Genomic DNA, 26,829 nt, shown 5'->3' with positions numbered 1-26,829 from the left:
ATGCTTATTTTTCATTAATTGTCGTTAAATTAGTTTAAATTTCAAAATTTGTACCTTAAGTCTATTAAACCAAACTAATCTAACGGTAATCAACAATGAATGAGTGAGAAAAGTTTCAATCATATTTACTTTTTTCTAAAATGAATTTGATCATTGCACTCAAAATAGTATATTCCCACATATGCCCAACGCATCTGATAATATCTTGTAAAAAAGGGACGATTAAGACTGATAATTTGGCTAATGGTGGTAAAGACCAAATTATTAAGTAGTTAGTGGTTAAGGCATTTTCAAATGGAACTTTTTTTTTTTGTTTAGTTGTGGCATTCATTTAATCATTTTAGTCAAATGGCAATTTAGATATAACTAAAAACAAAATAAAGGCAGCTTTTATATCTTTTCGAGGACACTTCTTTCATATGAGATCAAATTTTCTAAATTTCTGTGATCTTATAAAATAAAGATACTTATTGAACAAAAATATTAAAAAATATTAATGCTTGACATACAAACTTTAACAGTTAAATGTGCACGGAAGAATTTAAAAAAAATTAATTTAACAAGCGTATATGAGCTAATTAAAAATAACTTATACTATTTGACAATGTATAGTAAAACGAGCAAAACGTGTATTATTATTGTAAATATTAATTTTAAAGGATGATAATTCCGTTTAACTCCAAATGTTGATAGATTTTGGAGGTCATTTGTGAATATTTTATGTTTGGAATTCAAATCTTCCTCCCTCGACAATTCGACATAGTTTAAATGAATTTCGTATATATCCGATTATTTGTCAAAGAAAATAAACATAAAACATTTGAATATTGAAAGTGGGAAAAAAAAATAATAATAATATCATAAGAACCCAATCAAACTAGTTTCCAACCACGCTTTCCCACAAAAGTCTTGAATTGAATTCCTCTCTCTCTCTCTCTCTCTCTCTCTCTCTCTCTCTCTTTCAGAGACTAAAACAACTACTACGATAACCAGAGGCCCCAATTTCCCACTCACTCACGTTCTCTCAGAATCTTGTCACCGGAGTCATCCACAAATCTTATATTTTTCTTCCCTCTCTGTTTCTTACTACTTTCCGATTCTCTCAGCAACTCCGCAGCACCGCCATTAACGTTTTCATCAGAAGAAGCATGTGCCTGATAGACGCAGAACAGCTCGGTCAAGAAATGGGGAACATGGAGAACAACAATAACATCGATTCCAACGACAATGACAACGAGCAGTGGTCTCTGCAAGTCGACCGGACGGAGGAGAATTTGGACCGGGAAACTCCTGCTGTGGTGAGATCAAGTACCCAGAACATGCTCAATTCGTTTCAAGTAAGAATTCTTGTCCTTTGACTGCTTAAATATATTGGGTTTCTCTCAATTTTGAAACTTTTTAGGACCCAAATTGAGTCCAGTCTTTCGAAAACCCTGTTGAATTCATTTCAAAGTTAAACTTCTGGGCCTTTGACTGCTTGGCTTTGTTGAGTTTGTCTCAGTTCTGAAGCGTTTTAGGACCTTATGGTTAAACTTGAATTCTGGGTCTTTGTTTTCTTATGGGATTGATGATTGGAAATAACTTTTACCCTTGATTATTTACTTTAGCTTTTAGTTAATTTTTATATCCCTGTACTGCTCAAATCATTTTTCTGTAGTAATTAGTTTGTACAGCTGCATCCTACAGGAAGGTTTTCTGCTTGAACCCTTGAGCCATCCTATTCTCTTCAGCTGTGATGGAAGTTGTTTTTCCATATTAAAACCAACCCTATTTGGTAAATTTCACTTCTGAGTTTCGCTTTCATTGATCGTGAGGTGATTCGTGTACAAAAGTTTTTTAGCACAATCGTTAAGTATGCCATTTTTTTTTTTCAACACAGATTGCTTCTTGTTTTTCACTTCATGCGAGATGGTGTAAAATTTCTTTCGATTTGTGGAGATACTATCGAGACATTTTTTAGCGGATATAATATCATAGTGTTACATAACTTAAATATCAGGAAACCGAATTTCGTCTTTGCTAATTAGCACCTAGTTTTCCATGGATTATTTGATCCTTAGAAGGCGGATATATACTTTGGTTAGGAATTCTCCCGCAAGCAGTGAATTGCGGTAGTGAATATTCCTCTTCAAACACTACGTCTCAAGTTCAAACCTTTGCCTTTATGTAGCTTTAGAGTAGTAATATGCTCGTAATTGGAAAAACCTAGATAAAACTGAAACGAAAACGAAGGCTCGCAGAGTTGGAGTCGGCCCAAAACACCCGGCCTAAACGTACCCAAATCGCGCCTTTATAAATTATGTTAATACAGCGCGGGGCGGCGCGCAAACGAGAGGGCTAGGGTTTTGTGGAACGTTGAATCGCCTCCTCCGCTATCACCTGGACTCCTCTCGAGCTTTCGATCATGGCGGAACAGGTCGGTTCTTTTCTTCTATCCCTGCTAGTTGTTATTGTATCCAAAATGGCGCCGTGTCGATGTTTATAGCAGTCGTTTTGTTTGATTTTTTTGACATTTTTGGTTGCAGACTGAGAAGGCGTTTCTGAAGCAGCCCAAAGTGTTCATCAGGTAACTGGTTTGGTTAATCAAATAAATTTCATTTTTTTTGTTGGGATTAAGATTTGGTTGTTCTAATTTTGTTTTGCTTAATTATGCATTCACATTTGGGTCCTATTTTATAATTTTTATTTATTTATGTTTTGCTGTAATCGAATTTATTAATCAGCTCTAAGAAATCTGGGAAGGGGAAGAGACCCGGAAAGGGCGGTAACCGGTTCTGGAAGAGCGTTGGGCTCGGTTTCAAGACCCCCAGGGATGCCATTGAAGGTCCCTCTCTATCTTTACTTATGTATCGTTTATGTATAGTAGCTTAAGTTATGCCATGAAATGAATTCGAAGCGTTTTGGTATATGATTGTTTAGTTGTAATTTTGTAGGCTGATTGATTAAAAAGTGGTATTTGAGTAATGTTGCATTATCATTCTTATAGTGATTTGCATTGTTAAAGTCCTTATGGTATGTCACTATGTCGTTCATTAGCGTATACTATTACCTTTCAATTAGAAGAATTAAGCAGATTAGAGACTATATGCGCGAGTGTTATTACGTGAAATAACTTTGAGTTTTGAATCAATCACTGGAAATGCTTATTTTTTGGGATTTCCAAAGTTCGGGTCATAGTTTCACTCCAAATTGAGCTTTAGTAGCTTTCCTGTTTATTTTTTGTGTCAGCATTGACCAATTGGAGTGTTGTATTTTGCTGATACGGTTGCAACATCTCATTTTTTTTGTTTCTTACAGGGACTTACATTGATAAGAAATGCCCGTTCACTGGAAATGTTTCAATCAGGGGCCGTATCTTAGCTGGAACTTGCCATAGTGCTAAGATGAATAAAACAATCATTGTTCGAAGAAATTATCTACATTATATCAAAAAGTATCAAAGGTATGATGTTTGCATTCTTTTTTTCTTTTCCTTCAATATCTGTTGTCATTTTGGAAAATTAAAAAGTACCATCCTCTATGCCGTCGTTCTGAAATTTTGTTTTCTTGTTGCTTGCTTAAGATATGAGAAACGACATTCCAACATACCCGCCCACGCATCTCCATGCTTCCGTGTGAAGGAAGGAGATCACGTTACCATCGGCCAGTGCAGGTGATTTACCTTAGAAGCTCCTTTTTAGTTTCATTTTATGAATATAGTCTGGCCGCTTGTGCTCATTGTCGATTTTCTTTTTGTACTTCACCAATGTTCAGGCCATTGTCCAAGACTAAGAGGTTCAACGTCTTGAAGGTGACACCTACCGGATCTTCCGGCACTGGCAAGAAGGCTTTTGCTGGAATTTGAATTTTTTTTCTTTTAGGAACTTCGAGTTGCGTTATAGGCCGGCGCTGTAGGCATTTTGGGTTTTGCTCAAGATGATTATGTTAGAGAATTGAGGAGATTAGTGACTTACCCCTGTTTTTTTACTCCAGTTTTCGGTGTACTGGTTAAGTTTTGTTGTTTTCATGATCTTCATGGTTCTGAGAATAGGATTACTTTCCATTTTGTTTCAATTATAGTGCGTGTGCTGTGAGCTGAAATGAATAGTTCCTTGTGTGTCACCGCCGCAGACGGACGGCCGGCCGGCCAGTACCACCACCAGGCTGACTCCCTTATAAATTATATAGTCTAGTAGGGTGCGGTGGGTACGTAACAAAGTGGATGTGTTTAGTAGCGGCCCAAATTCAGAGTAATATGGGCAGCGCTCATTTGGGCCGATACACAATTCTCTCGTAATTTAAAGTCAACCCAGATTTTGTACTGAAAATATAAAACCAGATTTGGATAGCTAACCAAACCATCGGAATCATATTTTTCCAAAGAAAAAAAAAAAGAAAAAAAAACTATCAGAATGGGATTGCATTCACACAAGGTTGATTTTCACACGTTTTCTTCTTTTACACTTTTATCATTGTTATTGTCCTTTGATTTATTCACTTCGTAACGGATTTGGTTATTAGGAATCAAGTAAAGAATCGATGAATGAAAGTACTTCGGAATAGGAGAAGTAATAAACTAAACCGTAGTTTATCTCATTCTTTGTTTGAAGGTGAGATCGATATTTTTATTTATTTATTTATTTTTGTGTTAGTAAACATCAAGGAAGTCAAGACTCTGAATGATTGTTTTGCCTTGTATACTCATTGTTGATTAAAAACAAACGTTGAGTGCACATGTGAAAATGAGTGTTTGAAATTTCTATCCATCGCATATCTATTGTCTAGTCGGCATAATACGACAATCCCTACGTATTTTAAGTTTCTCGTATGAAATCGTAAGGTGGGGAATATTATGCCACGTCAGGCTCCTACCGACCGCGTATTAGTCTCCCTCCCTTGTGTTGGAAGTTAAGTAAGCAGCGGACTAGGAAGATTCCTTCTGTGTTTAATAAGCTAATTACCCACTATTAACAATTAAATATTCCAGCAAAGAGGAAGAAATGGCTCCTCCTTTCTCCTTTTCCTTACTTTCAATTTTTTGTCCCACATAAAAGGAGAAAGCCTGAAAGTGCTTTTGAACCACGTCCACGTGAATTGGGTAAATGTCCAAAAATAAGGTGTTGGTGGACAACTTGTAGGGTAGTGGATGGTTTTGAAGCAAGCAACCCTTCGTAGAGGCAAAAGAAAAAGCATGAAAGACTTCTAAGCTGACACTGTTGCATTATCTCAAGTCAATTATTTACTGTTTATGTGAAAAGGTTAAAACACATCATCTTGTAAGAACTTGTAAATATCCCAACTACGTAGTTCTCAATGTAAGTAAATTTCTAACTATCCTTCTATTGTTTTAAATATAAATGAGATTACTTTTTTCTTTCTGTTTACTCTCATGACGAGGAACATAGAGAAAACCTATATATCTCGATTACATTCAAGAATCCAATGTCCTTGTCTTGCATTATCATTTTCTCAATGAATGTGTCCTTTAGTTTCACTTTCAAACTTTTTTGGGGGCAATTATTGCCAAATTAAATTAGACACACTTCCTCCTGTGACTTGTCTTTCAACTTATGAGGCTTTGGACGAATCTTATGGATTAGAAGGTCGTGGGGATAGTAGAATTCCACCCATCAAATTCCGATACTTGATGAACAAGCAAAGAAAAAATTAGTGAAAAAATAAAATAATTTTGGGTTAAGTATTATGTGTTAACTTAATCAAACCGACTAATCTTGTCTTATGTGTTACGGAAAGTCATGCAATGAAACAAAACCCAGCATATGTAGTTGCTTGTATCTTGGAAGATTATCCCAAATCCCATCCTTGTAGATTTTTTCTTCTATTTTTAGCCAAACATTCTTCTATTTTGACCTCTTTTTTAGTTTAGTCGCTCCGTACTAAGTTTAGTAGTGTTTTTTATATTTGTAAGTGACTGGTCTTAGTTATGATTTTTGTAAATAACAAGTTCAGTTAATGAATCCCACAACAATGCATGATATAACATAATTTTTTGTGAAATTTTTTATATTTATTGAGTGCATTTTCGCTCGTCTTTTAAAATGAAGGTGATGCTTATTTTTCATTGATTGTCGTTAGATTAGTTTAAATTTCAAAATTTGTACCTTAAGTCTATTAAACCAAACTAATGTAACGGTAATCAACAATGAATGAGTGAGAAAAGTTTCAATCATATTTACTTTTTTCTAAAATGAATTTGGTCATTGCACTCAAAATAGTATATTCCCACATATGCCCAACGCATCTGATAATATCTTGTAAAAAAGGGACGATTAAGACTGATAATTTGGCTAATGGTGGTAAAGACCAAATTATTAAGTAGTTAGTGGTTAAGGCATTTTTAAATGGAACCTTTTTTTTTTTGTTTAGTTGTGGCATTCATTTAATCATTTTAGTCAAATGGCAATTTAGATATAACTAAAAACAAAATAAAGGCAGCTTTTATATCTTTTCGAGGACACTTCTTTCATATGAGATCAAATTTTCTAAATTTCTGTGATCTTATAAAATAAAGATACTTATTCAACAAAAATATTAAAAAATATTAATGCTTGACGTACAAACTTTAACAGTTAAATGTGCACGGAAGAATTTAAAAAAATTAATTTAACAAGCGTATATGAGCTAATTAAAAATAACTTATACTATTTAACAATGTATAGTAAAACGAGTAAAACGTGTATTATTATTATAAATATTAATTTTAAAGGATAATAATTCCGTTTAACTCCAAATGTTGATAGATTTTGGAGGTCATTTGTGAATATTTTATGTTTGGAATTCAAATCTTCCTCCGTCGACAATTCGACATAGTTTAAATGAATTTCGTATATATCCGATTATTTGTCAAAGAAAATAAACATAAAACATTTGAATATTGAAAGTGGGAAAAAAAAAAATAATAATATCATAAGAACCCAATCAAACTAGTTTCCAACCACGCTTTCCCACAAAGTCTGAATTGAATTCCTCTCTCTCTCTCTCTCTCTCTCTCTCTCTCTCTCTTTCAGAGACTACAACAACAACTACTACGATAACCAGAGGCCCCAATTTCCCACTCACTCACGTTCTCTCAGAATCTTCTCACCGGAGTCATCCACAAATCTTATATTTTTCTTCCCTCTCTGTTTCTTACTACTTTCCGATTCTCTCAGCAACTCCGCAGCACCGCCATTAACGTTTTCATCAGAAGAAGCATGTGCCTGATAGACGCAGAACAGCTCAGTCAAGAAATGGGGAACATGGAGAATAACAATAACATCGATTCCAACGACAATGACAACGAGCAGTGGTCTCTGCAAGTCGACCGGACGGAGGAGAATTTGGACCGGGAAACTCCTGCTGTGGTGAGCTCAAGTACCCAGAACATGCTCAATTCGTTTCAAGTAAGAATTCTTGTCCTTTGACTGCTTAAATATATTGGGTTTCTCTCAATTTTGAAACTTTTTAGGACCCAAATTGAGTCCAGTCTTTCGAAAACCCTGTTGAATTCATTTCAAGGTTAAACTTCTGGGCCTTTGACTGCTTGGCTTTGTTGAGTTTGTCTCAGTTCTGAAGCGTTTTAGGACCTTATGGTTAAACTTGAATTCTGGGTCTTTGTTTTCTTATGGGATTGATGATTGGAAATAACTTTTACCCTTGATTATTTACTTTAGCTTTTAGTTAATTTTTATATCCCTGTACTGCTCAAATCATTTTTCTGTAGTAAATAGTTTGTACAGCTGCATCCTACAGGAAGGTTTTCTGCTTGAACCCTTGAGCCATCCTATTCTCTTCAGCTGTGATGGAAGTTGTTTTTCCATATTAAAACCAACCCTATTTGGTAAATTTCACTTCTGAGTTTCGCTTTCATTGATCGTGAGGCGATTCGTGTACAAAAGTTACGTATGATTATGATTAAGGCTATTCCCTTCAAAGATTTCTTGGATTGTGGAATAGGGAGGGAATTGATGCTTGTTATGTATTGACTTTGGTTTAGTAGCTTTTCATATGAATCATATTCCAACCTTTCGGTGGAATCCGTTGGCGTTGACGTTTAGGTGCCATGTAAACTTTTGTGCATTAATTTTGTGGTTGGAAAACATTTTTTCGTTGAAACTGTGCATATGATGCTTGGATGAAACTTTTCCTTACTTTCTTGAATATAAATTTCGAAACTTTGTTTCCTTGGTCTTTCTACTTGTATTCCTTCACATGATGATCCGAGTTCCTTCATGTTGGCTGCCGTTTAGCTTGAAAGCATAGATGAGGATACAGTGGTTGCAGACAGAAAGCAGAGCCTGTTCAACTTTGTTCCTGCCCTTAGGTCAGGAGAGTGGTCTGATATTGGGGGTCGAACCCATATGGAGGATACTCATTTATGCATTGGTGACTTAGCTAAGAAGTTTGGTTATAATCTACTCAGCGAGGAAGCTATCTCTTTCTATGGTGTAAGTTTTTCTCGCCCTCTTCTGTTTACGACAATTCAAACCATCCCAATGAAAGCTCGTAACGGTTCAGACTTCTGTTTTTTCACCAGTCTTAATGATGTAAATGGAAATTTGAATAAACAGGTGTTTGATGGTCACGGAGGAAAGGATGCAGCACACTTTGTTCGTGACAATTTACCAAGAGTCATTGTTGAGGATGCTGACTTTCCTTTAGAACTTGAAAAGGTGATAACAAGGTCATTTATGGAGACAGATGCTGCGTTTGCAAAGAAGTGTTCTCGTGAGGCTTCCCTTGCTTCTGGCACAACTGCACTCACTGCAATGATATTTGGGAGGTAAGGAACTCGTTCTTGTGGTGTAGGTTGGTTGTTATTTATAATCACGGTGTTGAATTACAAGTAGTGTGTTGAATAATCTTTCACTACGAGTCTTGGCCATCAGGTTAATAAGAGAAAAAACTTCATAGGCCCGTTCATTCAGCGTTACGCGGAAAAATGAATTGTGTCTGTTTAATGAGAAAAAATATAAATAAAAATAGTATCCATGCCCTCTTCTCATGCCCCGTTCTTGTGACCTCTTAGCTTTTTATTTATTAGAACTGTTGTGTGGCAATTAGCCTGTTTCACCGTGAAATTATTATTTTTAACAGGTCTTTGCTTGTGGCAAATGCCGGAGATTGCCGGGCTGTATTATCACGATGTGGAGTGGCTATAGAAATGTCAAAGGATCATAGGCCATGTTGCACAAAAGAAAGAATGCGTGTTGAGTCCTTGGGTGGATATATTGATGATGGTTATCTAAATGGTCAGTTAGGTGTAACCCGTGCATTAGGTAATTGGCATCTTGAAGGAATGAAGGACGCGGGTGAAAGGGGCGGACCCTTAAGCGCTATACCAGAACTTAAACTGACGACACTGAGCAAAGACGATGAGTTTTTGATCATTGGCACTGATGGGATATGGGATGTGTTCACCAGCCAAAATGCTGTTGATTTCGCTCGAAGGAGACTGCAAGAGCACAATGATGTGAAGTTGTGCTGCAAGCAAATAGTAGAGGAGGCAATAAAGCGGGGAGCAACGGACAATTTGACGCTTGTTATGGTGAGTTTCCACTTGGAGCCACCCCCACATGTGGCGGTAGAGAGACCTAGATTCAGACGAAGCATTTCTGCCGAGGGACTTCAGAATCTCAAATTCTTCTTAGATGGATAGAATTACTCCTTTATCTGTCAATAATTCCCTGATGGGCAACCGGTCAGCAATAATACAGCCAATGGACCAGAGTTTGCCTTGTGTATATACATTCATCCAGAAACGGACTGCCAATTCGCTTCCCTTTTATGTCCGGTGCACCAATCTGTTCCAGAGATGAAGGATGCAGAAGATGTTCGTATTATCAAGTTTTGGAATAAATACTTGTACCGTATTGGCGGACAGAAGAGTTAGAAAGCTTCGCGTTGGATATCTGAGGTAATCAGGCTGGTCGGATACACGTAGAGATTGGCCGTTGTTGTACCTTAGATGATTAAGGCATGTATGCGTAATTCTTGTTCTGCAAAATTTGTAATCCTTATTATTAGTATACGAATGAAAGTACGTAATTATGTACTTTAAAAGAAAAGAGAAACTATGTTCGTAACATTCTTCAAACCTAGCACGCATACTGTTCATCTGGCGTTCGCTTTCTCACGAGTCCTGCTTGCATTTTTGCTTGGACGACCAGACTTTTCCGTAGCAGCCTCTGAAAACAACTCAGCCATGGAGTCGAAAAGCTCAACCATGGAGCTGAAAACTTTAGAAAGCCGCATCTGAAATCCATTCACAGCGATATCACGCGTCTTTTGCGTACTAGTATGAAGTTTCTTCTTCTCGATCCATATCTGTTTCTTTCAGTCTGTTTCTTGCACAAAATCCTCCTCCCGAGTCTTCTGGCAAGCTTATCGACCTCCCTCTTTTGTTGGCGCTCCTTGCGTTGTTGATCCCTCAGGGCCCGTCACTGCTTTATATGGCAGCTTATCTAGGCCAGCTGAACATGTCGACAGATTGCAAGCGAGGCAGATTGCTTCTGAGCCATGTCTCTAACATCCTGAAACATGCAAAGCAGAATCATACGACCGCCCGGAAGTAGTCTTCGACATCTTTCAATGCTTCCAACAGTTCTCTTTACATTCGAACAGTTACTCTCAATCTCCACCCTTTTCATTAATTTATCTTTACTGTCATCACAGGGAGATTCCGATTTCTCTCACCTCGCCATCCAAGCAATCGGAACCTCCCTGTGGTGATGGCACTGTTTGATCCTTATATCGCCCTAACAAACCTCCTCTTGTTCCTCATCTGTCTCATCAGCACAATCTAAATTTTTCTGCAGCTGAATTCCTCCATCTACATTCGAAGAGCACGTTGAAATTTCGAAATAATGGCTTTCTTCACTGATTTCATCAAGCTGGCCGAACCCATGTCTCGACTTATGAGGGTAGAATTGTGTTTTTGGTGCACTCGGGTAGGTTGTTAGATTGAAGTGTACATGAATTTGTTCACGACGTTCGATGGATTGAGTGAGGGCGAAAAGACATTTACCTCAGGGATGGAGTTCAGTCATTATTGAGTCCGACTCGTCGGAATCAATTTCTTGCCTCAGGAATACGCTAACTATGGGCAGTTGGGAAGCTTTCCTCGCTTTGGTGAAGCGCAAAAGGAAGGGGGAATCTTTCCAAGACTGTTGCTGGTCGTGGATCCCAAGATCAGCCAATAAGGCGGCTTACTACCTAGTGTCGCAGCGTTGCAGGGAAATGTGCGATTTCATCTAGGTTAATTGACCTCCATCTTCCCTTGTTCATGTCCTATGTAACGATGGGCTTCCCTGCCCTCCCTAGGTCCTCTTTCGGTAGTACGAGGGGTGACGTTTTTTAGCATTAGATGCGGTGTCAAGGATTCATGGACCCCTTACATTACTCGGTGTTTTTTTGCTTTAATTTGGCTGTTGGCCTCCATGTAGGCTTTTTATGTATCCTTTTGGCATCTTTCCCCTGGTAATGAAGTATCCAGTTCATCAAAAAAAAAAAAAGACATTAACCCTTTAAGTGGCTCACGAACTATCGACGTGACAAATCTAGACCAAATTGAAGAATTTACAATCAATAAGTTGTGTTCTGAATAATGAATGTAGTACAAAAGAATGAGATACCAAAAAAAAGGTACACGTAAATGGATCTGCCTAAAATTTAATTTTGTGGTAATGACAGGAAAATAGAAAATCTCAATCATTGACTGCCTTCTATACCGCTATACAAATACCATTTCCCTCATTCAACTTCCCTTTAATCTCGGTTCTCGCAATCCGAATCAAAAACAAAGTTGCACAGAAAATAGCAAGAATTAGCATAACAAACACGTTGTTCCACCCCGTCGTGGAGATATACCCGGCCAAAAGCGGGCCAATAGCTGCCCCAACCGAACCTGTTCCGTCTATGATTGCCGTCACAGTAGCTAATGCTCTGGAATTTCCTACGATCGTGGTTTGCGTACCAAGATCAGCTGCAACCGCTGTTGTGATGAGTGAATACGGGCCATTCACCAGCAATCCAGAAAGAAACATCAAAAGAATGTTGGTGACCATCGATAGGCTGCCATAAAGCCGGTAGAGAACAAGGGCTGGAATGGAAAGTAACAAAAACACGATTGAGGTTACAGCTTGAGCTTCTATCATATCAGCTATTAATCCTGCTAGAATTCCGCCAAGGACACCTCCAATATCGAATATGGCTGAAAGGTTCCCGGCAGTTTTGTGTGACAAATGCACGCCGGCAACAGCTGCAAGGTGAAACAAAACTCAAAATGAAAATAAGATGAACGAAGGTGGTTGCTTAAAACTAAAGCATGAAACCCTACAATAATCCCAAGACGATCCCAAGAATTCAATTGCAAAATCATGTATACAAATCTAACTGGAGGAAGTACCTGTGTGCCTTATGTAAAAGGGCAACCAGTACAGAAAAGTGTAAGACACAAGCTTCGAAAAGAAGAGGCAGAAAGCAAATGGTGCCACACCCGGTAACCTCCATGCCTCCAGAAACCCAATTGCAGCCAAAGAACCTGTGTCTGCATCTGCATACTCTGTTCCAAGAAGCCCTGCTTCCTCTGATTCTACTTTCCCCTCCAAATTCTCCACGCCATTAACTTCCACATTCATCTGAATCTCCTTCACTGGAGACTCAAACCCCAAGTCTTCTGGACACACAGGAAGAAACAGAAACACCACAATCCCAGCCAAAATCACCAAAACCCCGGGCACCACAAAGGACCAACCCCATCCGAATTCCAAAACCCCTGATGCCACAACCGACCCAATGATGTTTCCAACCTGAGGTATGTGAGCTCCAGATCCCCATGATCAACCCCCTCTTCCCTTTCTCAAACCAGTTTCCCACAATAGCCACCACACAAGGCCACCCAATCGACTGAACCAATCCACAAAGAACTTGAACCGCCATAAAGTACCCCAATACATGAACATCAAACCAATATCCTAACCCGAAAAATATTGTTAAAATGCCACTACACATCATCCCAAATACAAGAAACAGCCTCAAATCAATTCGATCACCGACATGTCCTGCAAAGTACATTCCGATCGAATACGCGGAAAGAAACGCAAGATCAAGCTCTCCTAGCCGGTGAGTGCCCCGGGGACCATCAAAGGGAGCCCACCCCGTGTCGACGGAGCTTGAATTGGCCTGAAATGCCGGCCCAAGCACGCTCTTGACAATGCTTGGGGGCTTTCTGGAGGCATGGAAGGAAGCATAAGCGAGGAAGGTGATGATTAGGACTGAAATTTGGTGGAAAGCTAGGGTTTTGTGTGGAGGTTTGAGATTTGGAAAAAAATTGAGAGCTGGAGCTAGGGTTAGGGTTTTGGATTGCATTTTTGTATTTGATCCCAATATACTGCAATTCTCATACACAAATTCTATACAGAAATGCTCAGATTATACAGTGAATGTAAGTACAGAGAAAAATGGTGGGTCCATAAAGATTGAATCTTTAATTGCACAGAGAATTTACTGACTGCAAAGGATTGAGAAATGTACAAAACCCTAACTTTTACCTGATTTTTCCGATCAAATTCTGATTGTTGCAGAGGGGAAAAGGGGGACGAAGCTAGGGTTAGGGTTCTTGGATTTGCCTTTGTATGATCCGATATCGATCGAAAATGTATGAAAATATCTGTATAGCAATGCATGAAAAGCAAATTAATATGGATTTCAGATGTGTAGTGACATTTGGAGGAGGAAGGCTTGAAATTCAACGGTTGGGGCTTTCCTGGTAATGTCATTTTTCAGAAGACCCTCTGTTTACCTAATTAATTATTAATTTGGAAATGAAAAACAAAATATATGGCAAAGAAACAAAGAAAATTATCTCTCGCCTTCCACCTCTAAGATCAATTAAAATTTCTTATAAGAAAACGAAAACGAAAAATCATGGAAAAGGAAGAACTTGATGACGAGGGTCAGGCTTGGTTTGGTACTGAAACGATTCTAAAAAAAACTGGAAGCTGTTTCTGTGTTTGATAAACATTCAGCTTTAGCTTTTTTTTCACAGTTTTAGATGAAAAAAAACTAAAAACAAAAAACTGCAAAACCTAACTTTGAAAAACTGACTTTTTTTTTACATCTGTTTTACATAAAAGTTTACCAAACATTATAATATTGTTTTTTTTTTTTTCAAAAGCACTTTTACAAAAAAATTTACCAAACACTATGCTGCTTTATTTCACAGTTGCTTATTCTTACAGCACAATAGAAACAACCTTTTTTTCAAAGCACATTAATACCAAACTAACCCTCAGTACTCCGAGCTAATCACACACTGTAATACATAAATGTTTAAACACGTGATATCGCATAATTAGCTTAAAATGCCAGTGTAAACAAGTTTCTCCCGTAAAGAAAAAGGGGATAACACATGTATCAGTCAGAGAGAACAATAATTTAGAAATTCTCACATCACAGTATCTATGCATTGATGATCGGCATCGATTTTTCTATGAAGTTTGAAGGATTTGACGAATATCGGGTACAACGGTCACAAGAGTATTGGACGTCCAAAAGTAACAACAGCTAGATTTACTCTTGCATTCAAAATTGCAACTCGTAAGCTCAACACTACAAATACTTCTACTGGTTTTCGTCGTACTAAAATCGCGTACAGTCTCGCTCCTCAACTCTGGCAACGTGGACACCGTATTGTGAAGCCGCTATGATCACATCATTTGGAGATGAAGATCAGCTGCCTGCTGAGCCAGCTCCACCATCATAGCCTCGTCGAAGAATTTGTTGATGCTCACATCCTCGCTCATTCCCTGGAAATGAACAAATTGAACAAAAGAAAACTCAGCCATATAACAAGGCAGCAGTGCATAGTTTGGGAAACTTACGTTTTCTAGAGGTACCAAAAGTGGAAGAGAAAGATAGGACTGAATGTTTTACCTTTCTACGTCTTGTCTTGACCATAAACTCACGGGCCAGATGCTGAATCGGGGCAGGTTCAAGGGGTCGCAGAACGATGCTTTTATCAAGTGGATCCCCAGGAACTATAGCCCAGTGATCGAACACTGAGAGGCAGAAAGCCTGTCCTTGGGTATGGTACCTCAAGTCAGTTTCAAAGCCAAAAGATTCAATCACTGGTAAGAACGCCTGAAATTCCATGGATGAGAATAATAAATGAAATCAATATTATGACTGAACATTCTTCACTCTCATGATAAAATCCAAGGCCAGTATAATGCAATTGAAACTCTACAAAAATAAAGTTGATCCAACAAACCTTGACGATATAAGCAGGGGTCCCAGGTTGAGGAACATCAGCTGTAACATGTCCACGCCTGCGAGATAGAACAGTGTAGATTGCAGAAATACAGTCTATGGGTGTTTGTATCTGAAACAACAGCATCAGAAATTAATCAGAAAATCATTGAAGTGAGGGGATTCATACATTAAGCAATCTAAATTCCTGAGGACTTGAATACAACCCTTTTTGAAAATCACTCATTATGATGTAAGTGAAGGAGCAAGGATTTACCTCCACATAATATACTGGCTCCATAAGCCGTGGTGTTGCCATCAGGAAAGATGAATAGGCCACACGTCGAGATGTGGGAATGATCTGGCCAGATCCACGATGTAATGGCTCTTGGGCAATCCTTGCATCCACAATTTTGAACTTTACATTTCTGATTGGTTCATCACAAAGGGGTCCTTCTCGAGCACCCCACTGAAACCTGTGCCATAACACATAGTGAGCAATAAATTGAAACAACAATATAGGGGAAAAGAACAGAATTCTAGTAAAATACCCTTGAACAATCGAATCCTTCACAGCATTTAGCAAGCTTTTGTCAACTTCAGTGGAAAGTGTGTCATCTAATAGAATGTTAGGTCCCTGCAAATATACCCTTTTGTCAAACAAAATCACACCAGGCCTGGAACGTATAAGTAGAATTTGAAGAAACGAAGAGGGCGGGAGAGATCAATAAAAGAAAGTTATGTCACAAGGTGATTTGCTACCCGCCTGTTGGGGGTGGGGCTATTTAAAGCTATGTTTATACTATAACCATTAAGATTAAAACAGAACCAAGGACCGCAAAAGAACTTCGTAAACAAAATAACGTGTTGCCTATAACAGGTGCATTACCTGCTTATCAGGGCCAAATGCCCATATGGACCGTGCAGCAAGAACATCCCACTCATATCTAGTCTGGAAAAAATTGCCTATATCCTTCCGAGACCAATCAATGCTTACAACACCATTCTCAATGTCCTCAGCAAGTCCTCTCTCCAATGGCTCTGCAATCTACAAAAGGACAAAGGTTTTTAGGAGATTATAATTTAAAAACTGAATCACATAAAATTTCTGAAAATCGGGTTGCTTCTTACCATAGTTATTTTATTCTTCTTATTGGGTGTTTCAGCAAAACATTTCATTGATGAAGACTCTACCACTGTTTCACAGAACGAAACAACAGGATCCGCAACCTACAAACAAAAGCATATCCATCAAGAAAATAAAATAAATTTTTTAAATCCTAGGGGTGGAAATTTTCTTTAAAAGAAAAAAAGTGAAGAGAGGATGAGAACTGGGAGCAAACAATTACCTTGACTTCTACTTCCGAATAAAGCTCTCTTAGGTCCTTCATTATTGAATCCAAGTAGAGTTCTCCTGTCCCTAATATCGTGTGCTCCCCAGACTCCTCAACTTTAGTGATTGCAAGAGGATAACTCTTGCTTATCTTTCTCAGTCCCTCCACCATCTTTGGCAGCTCACTTGGATTTAGTGGCTCGGTTGCTGTTTTCACAACTGGCAGCGTATTGAACTGAAGAGGACGGAAGATGTACACATCCTCGTCATAATATTCATTACAGATGGTGGCAGTTTTCATAATAGAAGCATCCACACCTTCAATAAGAACCCAAGTACCAGGAGGAGCCTCGGCTATTGGTATCCTGTCTCGAGCTTGATAAAGCCATAACTTTGTCACCTCTTTGACTGTCATGTCCTCCTCATCCTCTGGTGAATAACCTTCTCCCAATACCCGTACAGTCTGCCCTGTCTGAATCTTGCCACTATAAACCCTACCAAATGCATCAAACACACTACAGTCGGACTTGGGATACAATTTTGTCACATTGACCATCAAAGGACCATCAGGATCACAATCTTTCATGGCCTTGTAAATCGAAGAGTCTTTGGTCCAGTATATATATGGTCTACTTTCCTAGTGGCGGCACCTTTAGGGGAAGGAATATGTTGAACCAGCATATCAGTAAAGCCTGAGGCATATCCAAAGACTGAGCTACAAGCCAACCTCAGCAGAGGTCTAACATTCAACTTGTAAGCTGCATTGCTGAGCGTGACACCAAATTCGGCAAGAGTTCCCTCCACACTCTTTTTATGTTCTCCAATTACCTGGCTATATATTTTATACAGGGGTTCAAGCACAAACTGGACAAATGACCTTTCTCCTCCACTGGCAGGGGGTTTTCTCCTGAAACTCCTGTCATCCGGATGATAGTACATATCTCCCCAGAGACGAGAAGCAAACTTATCTACGTCCGTATTATCAGCCCCATGGAGTTTAAGATATAGCTTTGCAAACGATTGCAATGTGAATGACCATCCTGCAGTAGCACTTGCAAAGCAAACATTTCCTGCAACAGGGTCAATAGTTTGTACATTGCCAGCAGTTGACGAGGCCGCAGTTATGTGGGTATTAATGACGTCCAAAGTATGCCTTATCTTGAAGTAAGCATCTCTTGGGGGCAATTTGAGTTCTGTTATCAATCTGTCAACCTTTGACATGAAAATTCATGTTGGTAAGTATAAAAATATAGTTAATGGGTTCATACCATCACAATATGGAAAGAAAAAAAATTGAGAAATAAAGAAGCCCCTGAAATAAGAGAAAATCTTACCTTGTTGATTACAACCACAATTGGTAGTCGCTCTTGGATTGCATGGCGTATAGCCCTCTCGGTATTTACCTGTTAATCAAAATCATATAATCTTCTAAGCAAGCGGCATATCATACCATTAGACATTCTTCTACAGATGAAGCAATGATGTATGAGAGCTATATAATGTTGATGAAGATCCTAAATTAATAAAAACAGAAAACTAGAGTATAATAAAGGGCACTATATCATGTTGCATTTTTATTATTCAATGAAACAAAAGATGAGTTGCTTACCATCATTCCTTCTGCAGCAGTCCACAATCAAGACAGCACCGTCAGCAAGCCTGAGAGCTGCAGTCATTTCATCAGAGAAATTGACATGACCAGGTGTATCCATGATGTTGCACAAATACGATTTAGACCTGCTATCCTCGAGTACTAGGGACATAGGAACGGCTTTAATGGATATCCTCCTCTCTTGCTCATCAATCCTTGTATCAGTGTACCTCATGTGCTTCTCGCTATTTGAATCAAAAGTGGACATATGGTGAGTCTGCTCTACCAACATATCCATGAACACCGTCTTCCCATGCTGCAAATGCCCAACAAGAGCAACGTTCCGAACCAGAGATGGGTTCGACATGAGTCCCAAAAGGAACTGATTTGACACGTAGGTGGAAGAATCCTTGACACCAACCTCAAACTTGACATTCCTAACAGGCTTAATAATGGGTTGTTCCAGAGGCTGTGCATCTTCATCCATAACCAATGTCTCAACATCTTCACCGTAGACCTCTTCAGCGGTTGGATAATACTTTTTGTCCTCAGCAAGGACAACCTGGTTATCCATATCGACATCATTGGCGGCAGTCAGCCACCCATTGGGACCAGCAGCTGCATCATCAGCCGTCCGATGCAGCCCCATCCTCTTGCCTATCGGGTAGCTCCTCATCCTCATCCTCTCTATCACTCTCTTGATCAGACTCAATTTCCGGGCCTATGTAGTTCCCAAACTCATCGTACAGACTGTCATCCATTCCCAAATCTGCTATTTCAAAAAAATCTATTAGTTCACTAAACACCAATTAATCCACTTAAACCAAATGGATTTCGACTAAATTCGGTACAGGAACAAATTGGTCGTCTTAATTTTCTCCAAGTAACACAAAAATCAAATTTTCATTCAAATTTCGGAAATCTGGCAACAGGGTTTAAACATTAAATACAACCTAACACTAACTAATCCACTGAAATTAAATGGGTTTCAACCAAAATCCGAAGAGAAACAAATTGTTGGTGCTCTCGATTTTCTCTAAGGTACAGAATAATCAAATTTGTTTCCAGATTTCGGAAATCTTGCAACAGGGTTTGAATATAATTACACAAAAATACATACATTCGTAAGTGAAAGATGCGAAGCAGATAAAGGACCGTTACCTGAAAAGCTTCTAGGGCAGAGCCGACAGTCGAAAGCACTGTTCGAAGAGAGAGAGTCGAGAGAGAGAGAGGGGTTTATGGAGGGGCTTCTAGGTGGTGTGCGAATATGCGTAGGCGTAGGGGTTTCTGAGTCGCAAGCAAGTACCGTTCGGACTTCTTCGTTTCCTTTCTTCACTACCGACTACCGAGCCATGTAGGATGTAGTGGTGCTTCTGTTTGGAGACTATCTGATTTGGGCCTTCTTGCTTTGGAGTTTGGATTTAATTTGAGCTTTTATTGGGCTTAGGGTTTAGGTTTAAGAAAAATTTTGGTTAAGTAAGAAAAAATGGTAAAATTACTCTCAATTCTAGTAAAAAAAATTTAAGGTATTTTTATAATTTTGATCTTTATTTAGTAGGGATTTCAAACGGAATGACCAAAATAATTGACTGTATGTTAGGAAGTAGAAAAATTTTGTAGTATTTGTATGTTGACGAACAGAAAGATGTTCATTCACAAAAAAGCAAGACCTAAGATGTCCAATAAAATTCTTTGCGAACATCGAGCACATGAGCAATGCCAACTTTCTGATAATTGTGGACACACATATATATATAACTTTTATAGCATCTCTATCTTTTGAACAATTAGTGGTTGAACACTACAACATATGTACATAATCTAACTTTCGTAGTATTTGTATCACTTGAACAGTGCCAATCTCTTGGTAAGTATAAAATTATACAAGCCCTTTAAGGAGAGAGATCGTAATTTTTTGTAAGAAATAGAAATTAGTTGTGGGATCCATCGAACATCGAACCTCAACGATCCGAGCCGTTTATTTTGTAAGTCTCAATTCTCAGATCATCTATGCAAATATTATATTTCACCGAAACTATTTGTCAATTTAGCATCATGTGAAATTTCAATGTTTCTTTAAATATAGTGGTCTCTAATTTCTTTAAACTCAATTAGATGCCTCAAATATTTTTAATTTACTAATATTTAACAAAGATGATCTATTAGGTGCAACTTGAAAAATAGACGATTCGAATCGTTGAAGTTCAATGTGGTGTTAACCCCACAACCAATTCCTATTTTGTTTCAAAAATGAACGTACTTCCCTTGAAGGCTATAAAAAACAGGAGTTTTAACAAAACACTCCTAGTACTGTTTATTTTTAATGAAAAACCATATTTATACATTTCCCTATTACTATTCACTATACCTTTAAAAATATATTTTTATTAAAAGGGAAGTTTTTTTTTAACTTTTCATTAATTTTCTTATAAAAAATCTACTTTTTATAACCTCTGTTTTGGTATGTGTATATTTCCAGAACATTTTAAACTCCAGCAACATCACACAACCACATTTGCTACTATTTCTTTGATATCCCATCTTACCATCAACAAATTCTTAAAAATATTGTAGTCTTCTTGTCTTGTACCGATATATACAATTTAATCAATTAAACATCTTTGGAAATAGATTAATTATCAAGAATGATAAAAGGTTTCTAAATAAAGCACCAGAGAAAAGAGCAATCATGCATGTCCTATGAATGGAAATATCATAATATGCAGCATATTCAACATAGTGACAGACACATGATCCTCCCCAGATCGTCTCCAGATGAGCTGGTCTGGTGGTGATCTTACTTCTTAAACATGACTAGTAAACTGATTAATTATAAAACAATATCAGCATATATATGTATATATATAAACTACTTCTTGTACACCAGAAGTTCTTGGTCGAGACCATTAGTTAGCACTTAGCAGTCAGTCAGCGACCACCTGGTCCACCTCCACCTCCACCTCCACCTGGTCCACCTCCACCTCCACCTGGTCCACCTCCACCCCGTGTCCGCCGTGATGCCCTGGTCCTCCCGGACCGCCGCCGGGACCGCCAAAACCGCCGCCTGGTCCTCCAAAACCGCCTCCTGGGCCGTGATGCCCTGGTCCTCCGAAACCGCCGCCTTGTCCTCCAAAGCCGCCGCCTGGTCCTCCGAAGCCGCCGCCTTGTCCTCCGAAGCCGCCGCCTTGTCCTCCGAAGCCGCCGCCTTGTCCTCCGAAGCCGCCGCCTGGTCCTCCAAAGCCGCCGCCTGGTCCTCCAAAGCCGCCGCCTTGTCCTCCAAAGCCGCCGCCTTGTCCTCCAAAGCCACCTCCTGGTCCTCCAAAGCCGCCTCCTGGTCCTCCAAAACCGCCTCCGCCTCCTGGTCCTCCAAAGCCGCCGCCTGGTCCTCCAGGACCGCCGCCACCTGGTCCTCCAGAACCGCCGCCGCCTGGTCCTCCCTGACCGCCGCCGCCTGGCCCTCCATGACCGCCGCCACCTGGTCCTCCCGGACCGCCGCCGCCTCCTCCCGGACCCTGCATCTTCTTGATCTTGTTAATTTGATGTAGTTACACAGAGACTTGTAATGCTTCGATATAACTAGCTACTCTCTTCTTTTTTATTTGGTGTGGCGAACTGCTGAAGAAAGTAGTGGGGTTTTACAATGCAATAATGTCGGTACAAAAAACAAAAGACCAACTTCCACGTACATTATCTTCAAATGCTAGCCAGTAATTAGCAACTACTTTGCTTCGTTGTGAAGGTGCCACATAAAAAAAAAGATCTTTCAAATTATATGAATTTTTATCCATCTAAAAATGAATAGGATAGAAGAAGATTGTACGTAACGATCTATTCTTTTACTGGGAAGAAAATAAGTTATTTTATATGACTGGTAGGTACTAGGTAGGAGCCTATGATCCATTTTGTGCGGTCATGCTTCTGCATTAGGGCAACCAAGGTCCATCAGCCCTTATCTACAAGTCGAGAAAAAGGCTCTCATGTCACCACCGGCTCGTACTTCAGAAGCTAGTTTTTGCAGCGATTAAATTATCCCTGACCTGCTGCATGTGGGTTCTTAGTAATTAGCTACAGTATTATCAGGACCGGCCTGAGTATTTAGGGCCCTATGCAAAACTTAAATGGAGGCCTTTCATTTTTTTTATGTTATATTTCTTTTTCTTTTTTTCTTTTTTTTTCAATTTTTCAATTTTTCATCTATAAAACCAAAATATTACAGGTTATTGTAACAAAAATAAGTTGTTTGATCACCAGGTTTTTTTCCTTACCTTCAAAGGTCTTGAGTTCGATACATGCTGGATGTGTTTTTGTTATCTGCTTTTTAAGTTTACAAATTTGCAAAAACTTGAATAATAGCAAAGCAATAGCACATGGATTCGAACCCAGCACATGGACCATAAGGTAAAATAGCTACACCGCCACACTTGAACCACATATATGATTGTCATTTGTGTCTAATTTATTTTATATGTTTCTGCATACATGTAATGAAAATTTGGGGGCCTTTCTAAATCGAGAGCCCTGTGCGGTGGCACCTTTTGCACACCCTCAGGGCCGGCTCTGAGTATTATATAGGGTTTTATTTGCTAATTGGTCTGCTTAGCTAGTTGTTTGTAGTTAGATTCGCATCGTACTTAAAATAAAAGGAGTGGAAATTTTGCAGTAAACCATACCGTGATCAGTTACTTCAGTAAGTGTCAAATTAACTAATTAACTTAGAGGAAATTAAACCCCCACAATCCATCTTATTATTTTATAGGGGCTTAATGATATGATCTCTGTTCATTTATTTCATATGATGTTGAGTGTGAAGTCCATAACGTAACCTATTCACAATTGCCATCCATCAAATTAAAAAACCGTGTCATGTTATAAATCAACCTATGCTAGAGGTTTAGTATTTGTGAGTAAGTTTTATGTGAAAGTGTATACATATCTTAGCCTCTTAGGGTATGTTTAATAAACATGTGTTGTAGGTCCAAAAAGTTCCATAAACCTAAAGCAAATGAGATTCATTAGATTTAAGAAACCAAAGCTGTAAGTAAATTTTTCGTAGGTTCATTGGATTTAATATACCCGAGATGATAGTAAATTAACATCACCATAATTCTTGAACACAAATTAATCGACGAGAAAAGTATTCCTTATTCAAACATCAATATTGCTTGTTTGTGTTCGATATGTAATACATTGACAAATTTGAAATTTTGAAAAAAAACAAAAAAGAAAAGGCACCATTTCTACAACATGGTGACGAACGAAAGATGTTCATTCACAAACAAGCAACACCTAAGATGTCCAAGAAAAATCTTTGTGAACATCGAGAACATGATCAGTGCCAACTTTATGATAATTGTGGACATATGTATATATTTCCAACTTTTATAGCATCTCTATCTTTTGAACAATTAGTGGTTGAACACTACAACTTATGTCATAATCTAACTTTCGTAGTATTTGTATCTTTTGAACAATGCAATCTTTTGGTAAGTATAAAATTATACAGGCCCTTTAAGGAGAGATATCATTTTTTATTTTTTTTTGGTAAGAAATGGGGATTAGCGGTGGGACCCATCCAACACCAAACCTCAAAGATCCAAAATCGTTTATTTTGTAAATCTCAAATTTTCAGATCATATATGCAAAAATTCAATTTCATCTAAAACCATGTGCCAATTTAGTGACATGATGAAATTTCAATGTTTCTTTAAACATAGTGTTTATCAATTTCTTTGAACTTAATTAGATGTCTCAAATATTTCTGATTTGGCTACTATTTTGCAATGATGATTTATGAGGTGCAATTTGGATAATAGACGATTTGGATCATTGAAGTTCAATTTCATGTTAGCCCCACAATTAATCCCTATTTTATAAAAAAAAAAAAAAAAACATAGAAGTTCCTTCCTTAATGACTGTAAAATTATATATATATCTACTTTTTATAACCTCTATGTATATATTCAAAACATTTTTAAACTCCAGCACACATCCTGCACTTTTGCAACTACTTCTTTGATATCCCATTTTACCATCGATTAAATTCTTATAACCTCTATGTATGTATTTTCAAAACATTTTAAACTCCAGTGACATCGCACACAAGCCACTTTTGCAACTATTTCTTTGATATCCCATTTTACCATCAATTAAATTCTTAAAAAGAATTGTAATCTTCTCGTCTTGTATCGATATATATATATATATATATATATATATATATATATATATATATAATCAATTAAAGATTTTTGGATTCGAATTAAAAATTTGAGGTCTTGGGTTCGAAACCCGTTGTTAGAGTGGAAGCCAGACTAGTGGTTAGAATGAAACTGAAATGCCTCTATGAGTCTTTTCGGCCCTGAAATGGTGGATAACCGTGACTTGCCATCAATTGTCTCCCCTTAAAAAAAAATTAAAAAAAAAATAAAGATCTTTAGAAATAGATTAAGATTTATTTTTAGCTTTACACCCTGAACTCTATTTTTTTTAGTCTTACTTTGCTCTCTGTAACTCAAAAGTCATCATTTTACCATCTAAAACTCCAAATTCGCTTCACTTTGCCCCTATAACTCAGTTTTGATTCCATTTTGGCCCTTAAAACTTGAAAGTCATCCCTCTAAAACTCAAAATTAGTTTCTCGTTGCCTTAAATTTGTTAATTTCTTATTTGGGTTTAATTTTGGGTGCAGGCTAATCAATTTCTTTTTTATTTTTTTTTCATATCTTCCATTTCTTTTAAGCTTAATATTCTTTGATTGTTAAATGTTGACGCATAATAGAGATTTATAATCAACCTTATTGCAAAATGTGACATTTTCTTATTGGATATTAGGTTCCACGTATGTTTACAAGATGACCTATAAGTTTCAGGGAGAAGAGAGAGCCCACAAATCAAAATGAAACGAATTTGAAGTTTCAATGAGTAAACTGGTGACTTTAGTGTTACAGGGAATAAAGTGAGATTAATGTAAAGTTCCAAACAGGCTAAAAATAAGCCATAGATTAATTATCAAGAATGCTAAAAGGTTTCTAAATAAAGCACTAGAGAAAAGAGCAATCATATCATATAAATATAAACGGAACTCCATTTTATTGATATCATAACATGCAGCATATTCAACATAGTACCATTATGGACGGACACATGATCCTCCCCTGATCATCTCCAGCTGAGCTGGTCTGGTAGTGATCTTAAACATGATTAGTAAACTAATTAACTATAAAACATGATCAGCACGCATATATATATATATATATATATATATATATGTATGTATATGTATATGTATATGTAAGTACACCAGAAGTTCTTGGTCGAAACCATTAGCACTTAGCAGCGACCACCTTGTCCACCTCCACCCCCGTGTCCGCCTCCTCCCTTATCACCGCCGCCTCCTTGTCCTCCATGTCCGCCGCCTCCTTGTCCTCCAGGTCCGCCGCCTCCTTGTCCTCCAGGTCCGCCGCCTCCTTGTCCTCCAGGACCGCCGCCTCCTTGTCCTCCAGGACCTCCGCCTCGTTGTCCTCCAGGACCGCCGCCTCCTTGTCCTCCGCCTCCTTGTCCTCCAGGACCGCCTCCTCCTTGTCCTCCCGGACCGCCGCCGCCTCCTCCCGGACCGTGCATCTTCTTGATCTTGTTAATTTGTTGTAGTTACACAGAGACTTCTAATGCTTAGCTAGCTACTCTCTTCTCTTTTAGTTTGGTGTGGCGAATAGTTGAAGAAAGTAGTGGGGTTTTATAGTGCAATGATGTCGGTACAAAAAACAAAAGATCAACGTTCATCGTGAAGGTGTCGCATGAAAAAAAAAAAAAAAGATCTTTCAAATTATATGAAATTTTATCCATCTAAAAATGAAAAGGACAGAAGAAGATTATATGTAACGAACTGTTCTTTTACTGTGAAGGAAATAAGTGTTGGCGTGAGTCAACTTTTGGATTAAGGAATATAGATATATTTTGGGTATGAAATCATGTAATGGATATCCCTATATAATTGGGATTCCTATTTCCAATGTCATAAGAACTTGTATAACTATATATCACTCCCCATGTGAGGAGAGATTTTTCAGTGCGATCGTCAAACGAGAGGGTACATCACGTGTTTCTATATAAATGGTGGGTTATGTGTGTTAAAATGTTAATAACTTAAAAATTCACATTTTCCACCATTTGCATAAAAACATGTGGTGTACCATTCGTGTTCCCGTTACAACTAAAAATTTCTCCTATGTGAGAAGAATAAAGTAGAACACTTTAAACCCTAGAATTACAATTTTATCTTGGTATCAGGGTCAAGGTTCGAGCCCGTGCAAGCTAATAAGCTTGTCACCAAGAAGGAAACAAGTCAGAACTCTTAACAAAGAGCCGGCCTTTGAGTTATATTGAAAACAAGTCTAGACTCTTAACATAGAGCCGACCTCTAAGTTTCAATTGCCGATGTGTGGATCACCACGTGTGAACCACTAAATGGGGTTACACGTGAGGTGGAGTGTTGGAATCCCACATGCAAAAGAAAATAATGGGTTTAAATATGATTACCCTACTCTAACTAATACTGAGACCTTTTGTGGTAAAACCCCACACTTGACGAATTAGGCAGGTGGTAAATTTGGGGACAATATTGGTGTCGTTAGAGTGGGGCCCCCCTCAGACCCGTCGATCTAAAAAATTTCAACATGGT

General features: G+C 38.3%; 5 protein-coding genes and 1 long non-coding RNA gene across 6 annotated transcripts; 3 read left to right on the top strand and 3 right to left on the bottom strand.

Annotated features, from left to right (window-relative positions):
• The first annotated feature begins 1,896 nt into the window (after window positions 1–1,896).
• On the top strand, window positions 1,897–4,053 carry LOC103949145 (40S ribosomal protein S11-like). The gene is made up of 6 exons (XM_009360248.3): window positions 1,897–2,416; window positions 2,526–2,566; window positions 2,724–2,824; window positions 3,298–3,442; window positions 3,563–3,652; window positions 3,754–4,053. The coding sequence occupies exons 1-6, from the start codon at window positions 2,405–2,407 to the stop codon at window positions 3,842–3,844; spliced, it is 480 nt and encodes a 159-aa protein (XP_009358523.2). The 5' UTR covers window positions 1,897–2,404; the 3' UTR covers window positions 3,845–4,053.
• Window positions 4,054–6,931: 2,878 nt separating this feature from the next.
• Window positions 6,932–10,066, top strand: LOC103949144 (probable protein phosphatase 2C 27). Its single transcript, XM_009360246.3, has 4 exons — window positions 6,932–7,382; window positions 8,229–8,426; window positions 8,550–8,761; window positions 9,076–10,066. The coding sequence occupies exons 1-4, from the start codon at window positions 7,194–7,196 to the stop codon at window positions 9,635–9,637; spliced, it is 1,161 nt and encodes a 386-aa protein (XP_009358521.2). The 5' UTR covers window positions 6,932–7,193; the 3' UTR covers window positions 9,638–10,066.
• A 1,481-nt stretch (window positions 10,067–11,547) lies between these two features.
• LOC103930764 (putative glycerol-3-phosphate transporter 5) lies at window positions 11,548–13,858 on the bottom strand. Its single transcript, XM_009340136.3, is given in 3 exon segments — window positions 11,548–12,238; window positions 12,386–12,788; window positions 12,790–13,858. Coding segments are annotated over 3 exon segments (1,497 nt in total). The 5' UTR covers window positions 13,348–13,858; the 3' UTR covers window positions 11,548–11,702.
• A 449-nt stretch (window positions 13,859–14,307) lies between these two features.
• Window positions 14,308–19,520, bottom strand: LOC103930765 (110 kDa U5 small nuclear ribonucleoprotein component CLO). The gene is given in 14 exon segments (XM_009340137.3): window positions 14,308–14,786; window positions 14,914–15,120; window positions 15,251–15,361; window positions 15,506–15,704; window positions 15,780–15,865; window positions 16,118–16,276; window positions 16,360–16,458; window positions 16,578–17,173; window positions 17,176–17,773; window positions 17,896–17,964; window positions 18,171–18,188; window positions 18,190–18,780; window positions 18,782–18,921; window positions 19,314–19,520. Coding segments are annotated over 13 exon segments (2,964 nt in total). The 5' UTR covers window positions 18,914–18,921; window positions 19,314–19,520; the 3' UTR covers window positions 14,308–14,687.
• A 1,556-nt stretch (window positions 19,521–21,076) lies between these two features.
• LOC108865827 (glycine-rich protein 5-like) lies at window positions 21,077–21,670 on the bottom strand. Its single transcript, XM_048565779.1, has one exon. The coding sequence runs from the start codon at window positions 21,668–21,670 to the stop codon at window positions 21,077–21,079; it is 594 nt and encodes a 197-aa protein (XP_048421736.1).
• Window positions 21,671–25,441: 3,771 nt separating this feature from the next.
• On the top strand, window positions 25,442–25,811 carry LOC108865828. The gene is made up of 2 exons (XR_007258566.1): window positions 25,442–25,606; window positions 25,718–25,811. It is a non-coding gene; the product is annotated as an uncharacterized LOC108865828 (long non-coding RNA).
• The last annotated feature ends 1,018 nt before the right edge of the window (window positions 25,812–26,829 follow it).

The sequence above is a fragment of a genome, unplaced genomic scaffold (genome assembly GCF_019419815.1).
Source record: "Pyrus x bretschneideri cultivar Hongxiangsu unplaced genomic scaffold, Pyrus_bretschneideri_v1 Contig1, whole genome shotgun sequence".
Taxonomy (NCBI): domain Eukaryota; kingdom Viridiplantae; phylum Streptophyta; class Magnoliopsida; order Rosales; family Rosaceae; genus Pyrus; species Pyrus x bretschneideri.
Note: the sequence above shows the minus strand (reverse complement) of the source record. Positions and strands in the feature narration are given on the sequence as shown.

Coding starts and splice junctions, on each gene's coding strand:
- LOC103949145 (XM_009360248.3), top strand. Junction 2,567..2,723: donor CAGCCCAAAGTGTTCATCAG/GTAACTGGTTTG, acceptor TTTATTAATCAG/CTCTAAGAAATCTGGGAAGG. Junction 3,653..3,753: donor GTTACCATCGGCCAGTGCAG/GTGATTTACCTT, acceptor ACCAATGTTCAG/GCCATTGTCCAAGACTAAGA.
- LOC103949144 (XM_009360246.3), top strand. CDS start 7,194: ATGTGCCTGATAGACGCAGAACAGCTCAGTCAAGAAATGGGGAACATG. Junction 8,427..8,549: donor AAGCTATCTCTTTCTATGGT/GTAAGTTTTTCT, acceptor TTGAATAAACAG/GTGTTTGATGGTCACGGAGG. Junction 8,762..9,075: donor ACTGCAATGATATTTGGGAG/GTAAGGAACTCG, acceptor TATTTTTAACAG/GTCTTTGCTTGTGGCAAATG.
- LOC108865827 (XM_048565779.1), bottom strand. CDS start 21,670: ATGCAGGGTCCGGGAGGAGGCGGCGGCGGTCCGGGAGGACCAGGTGGC.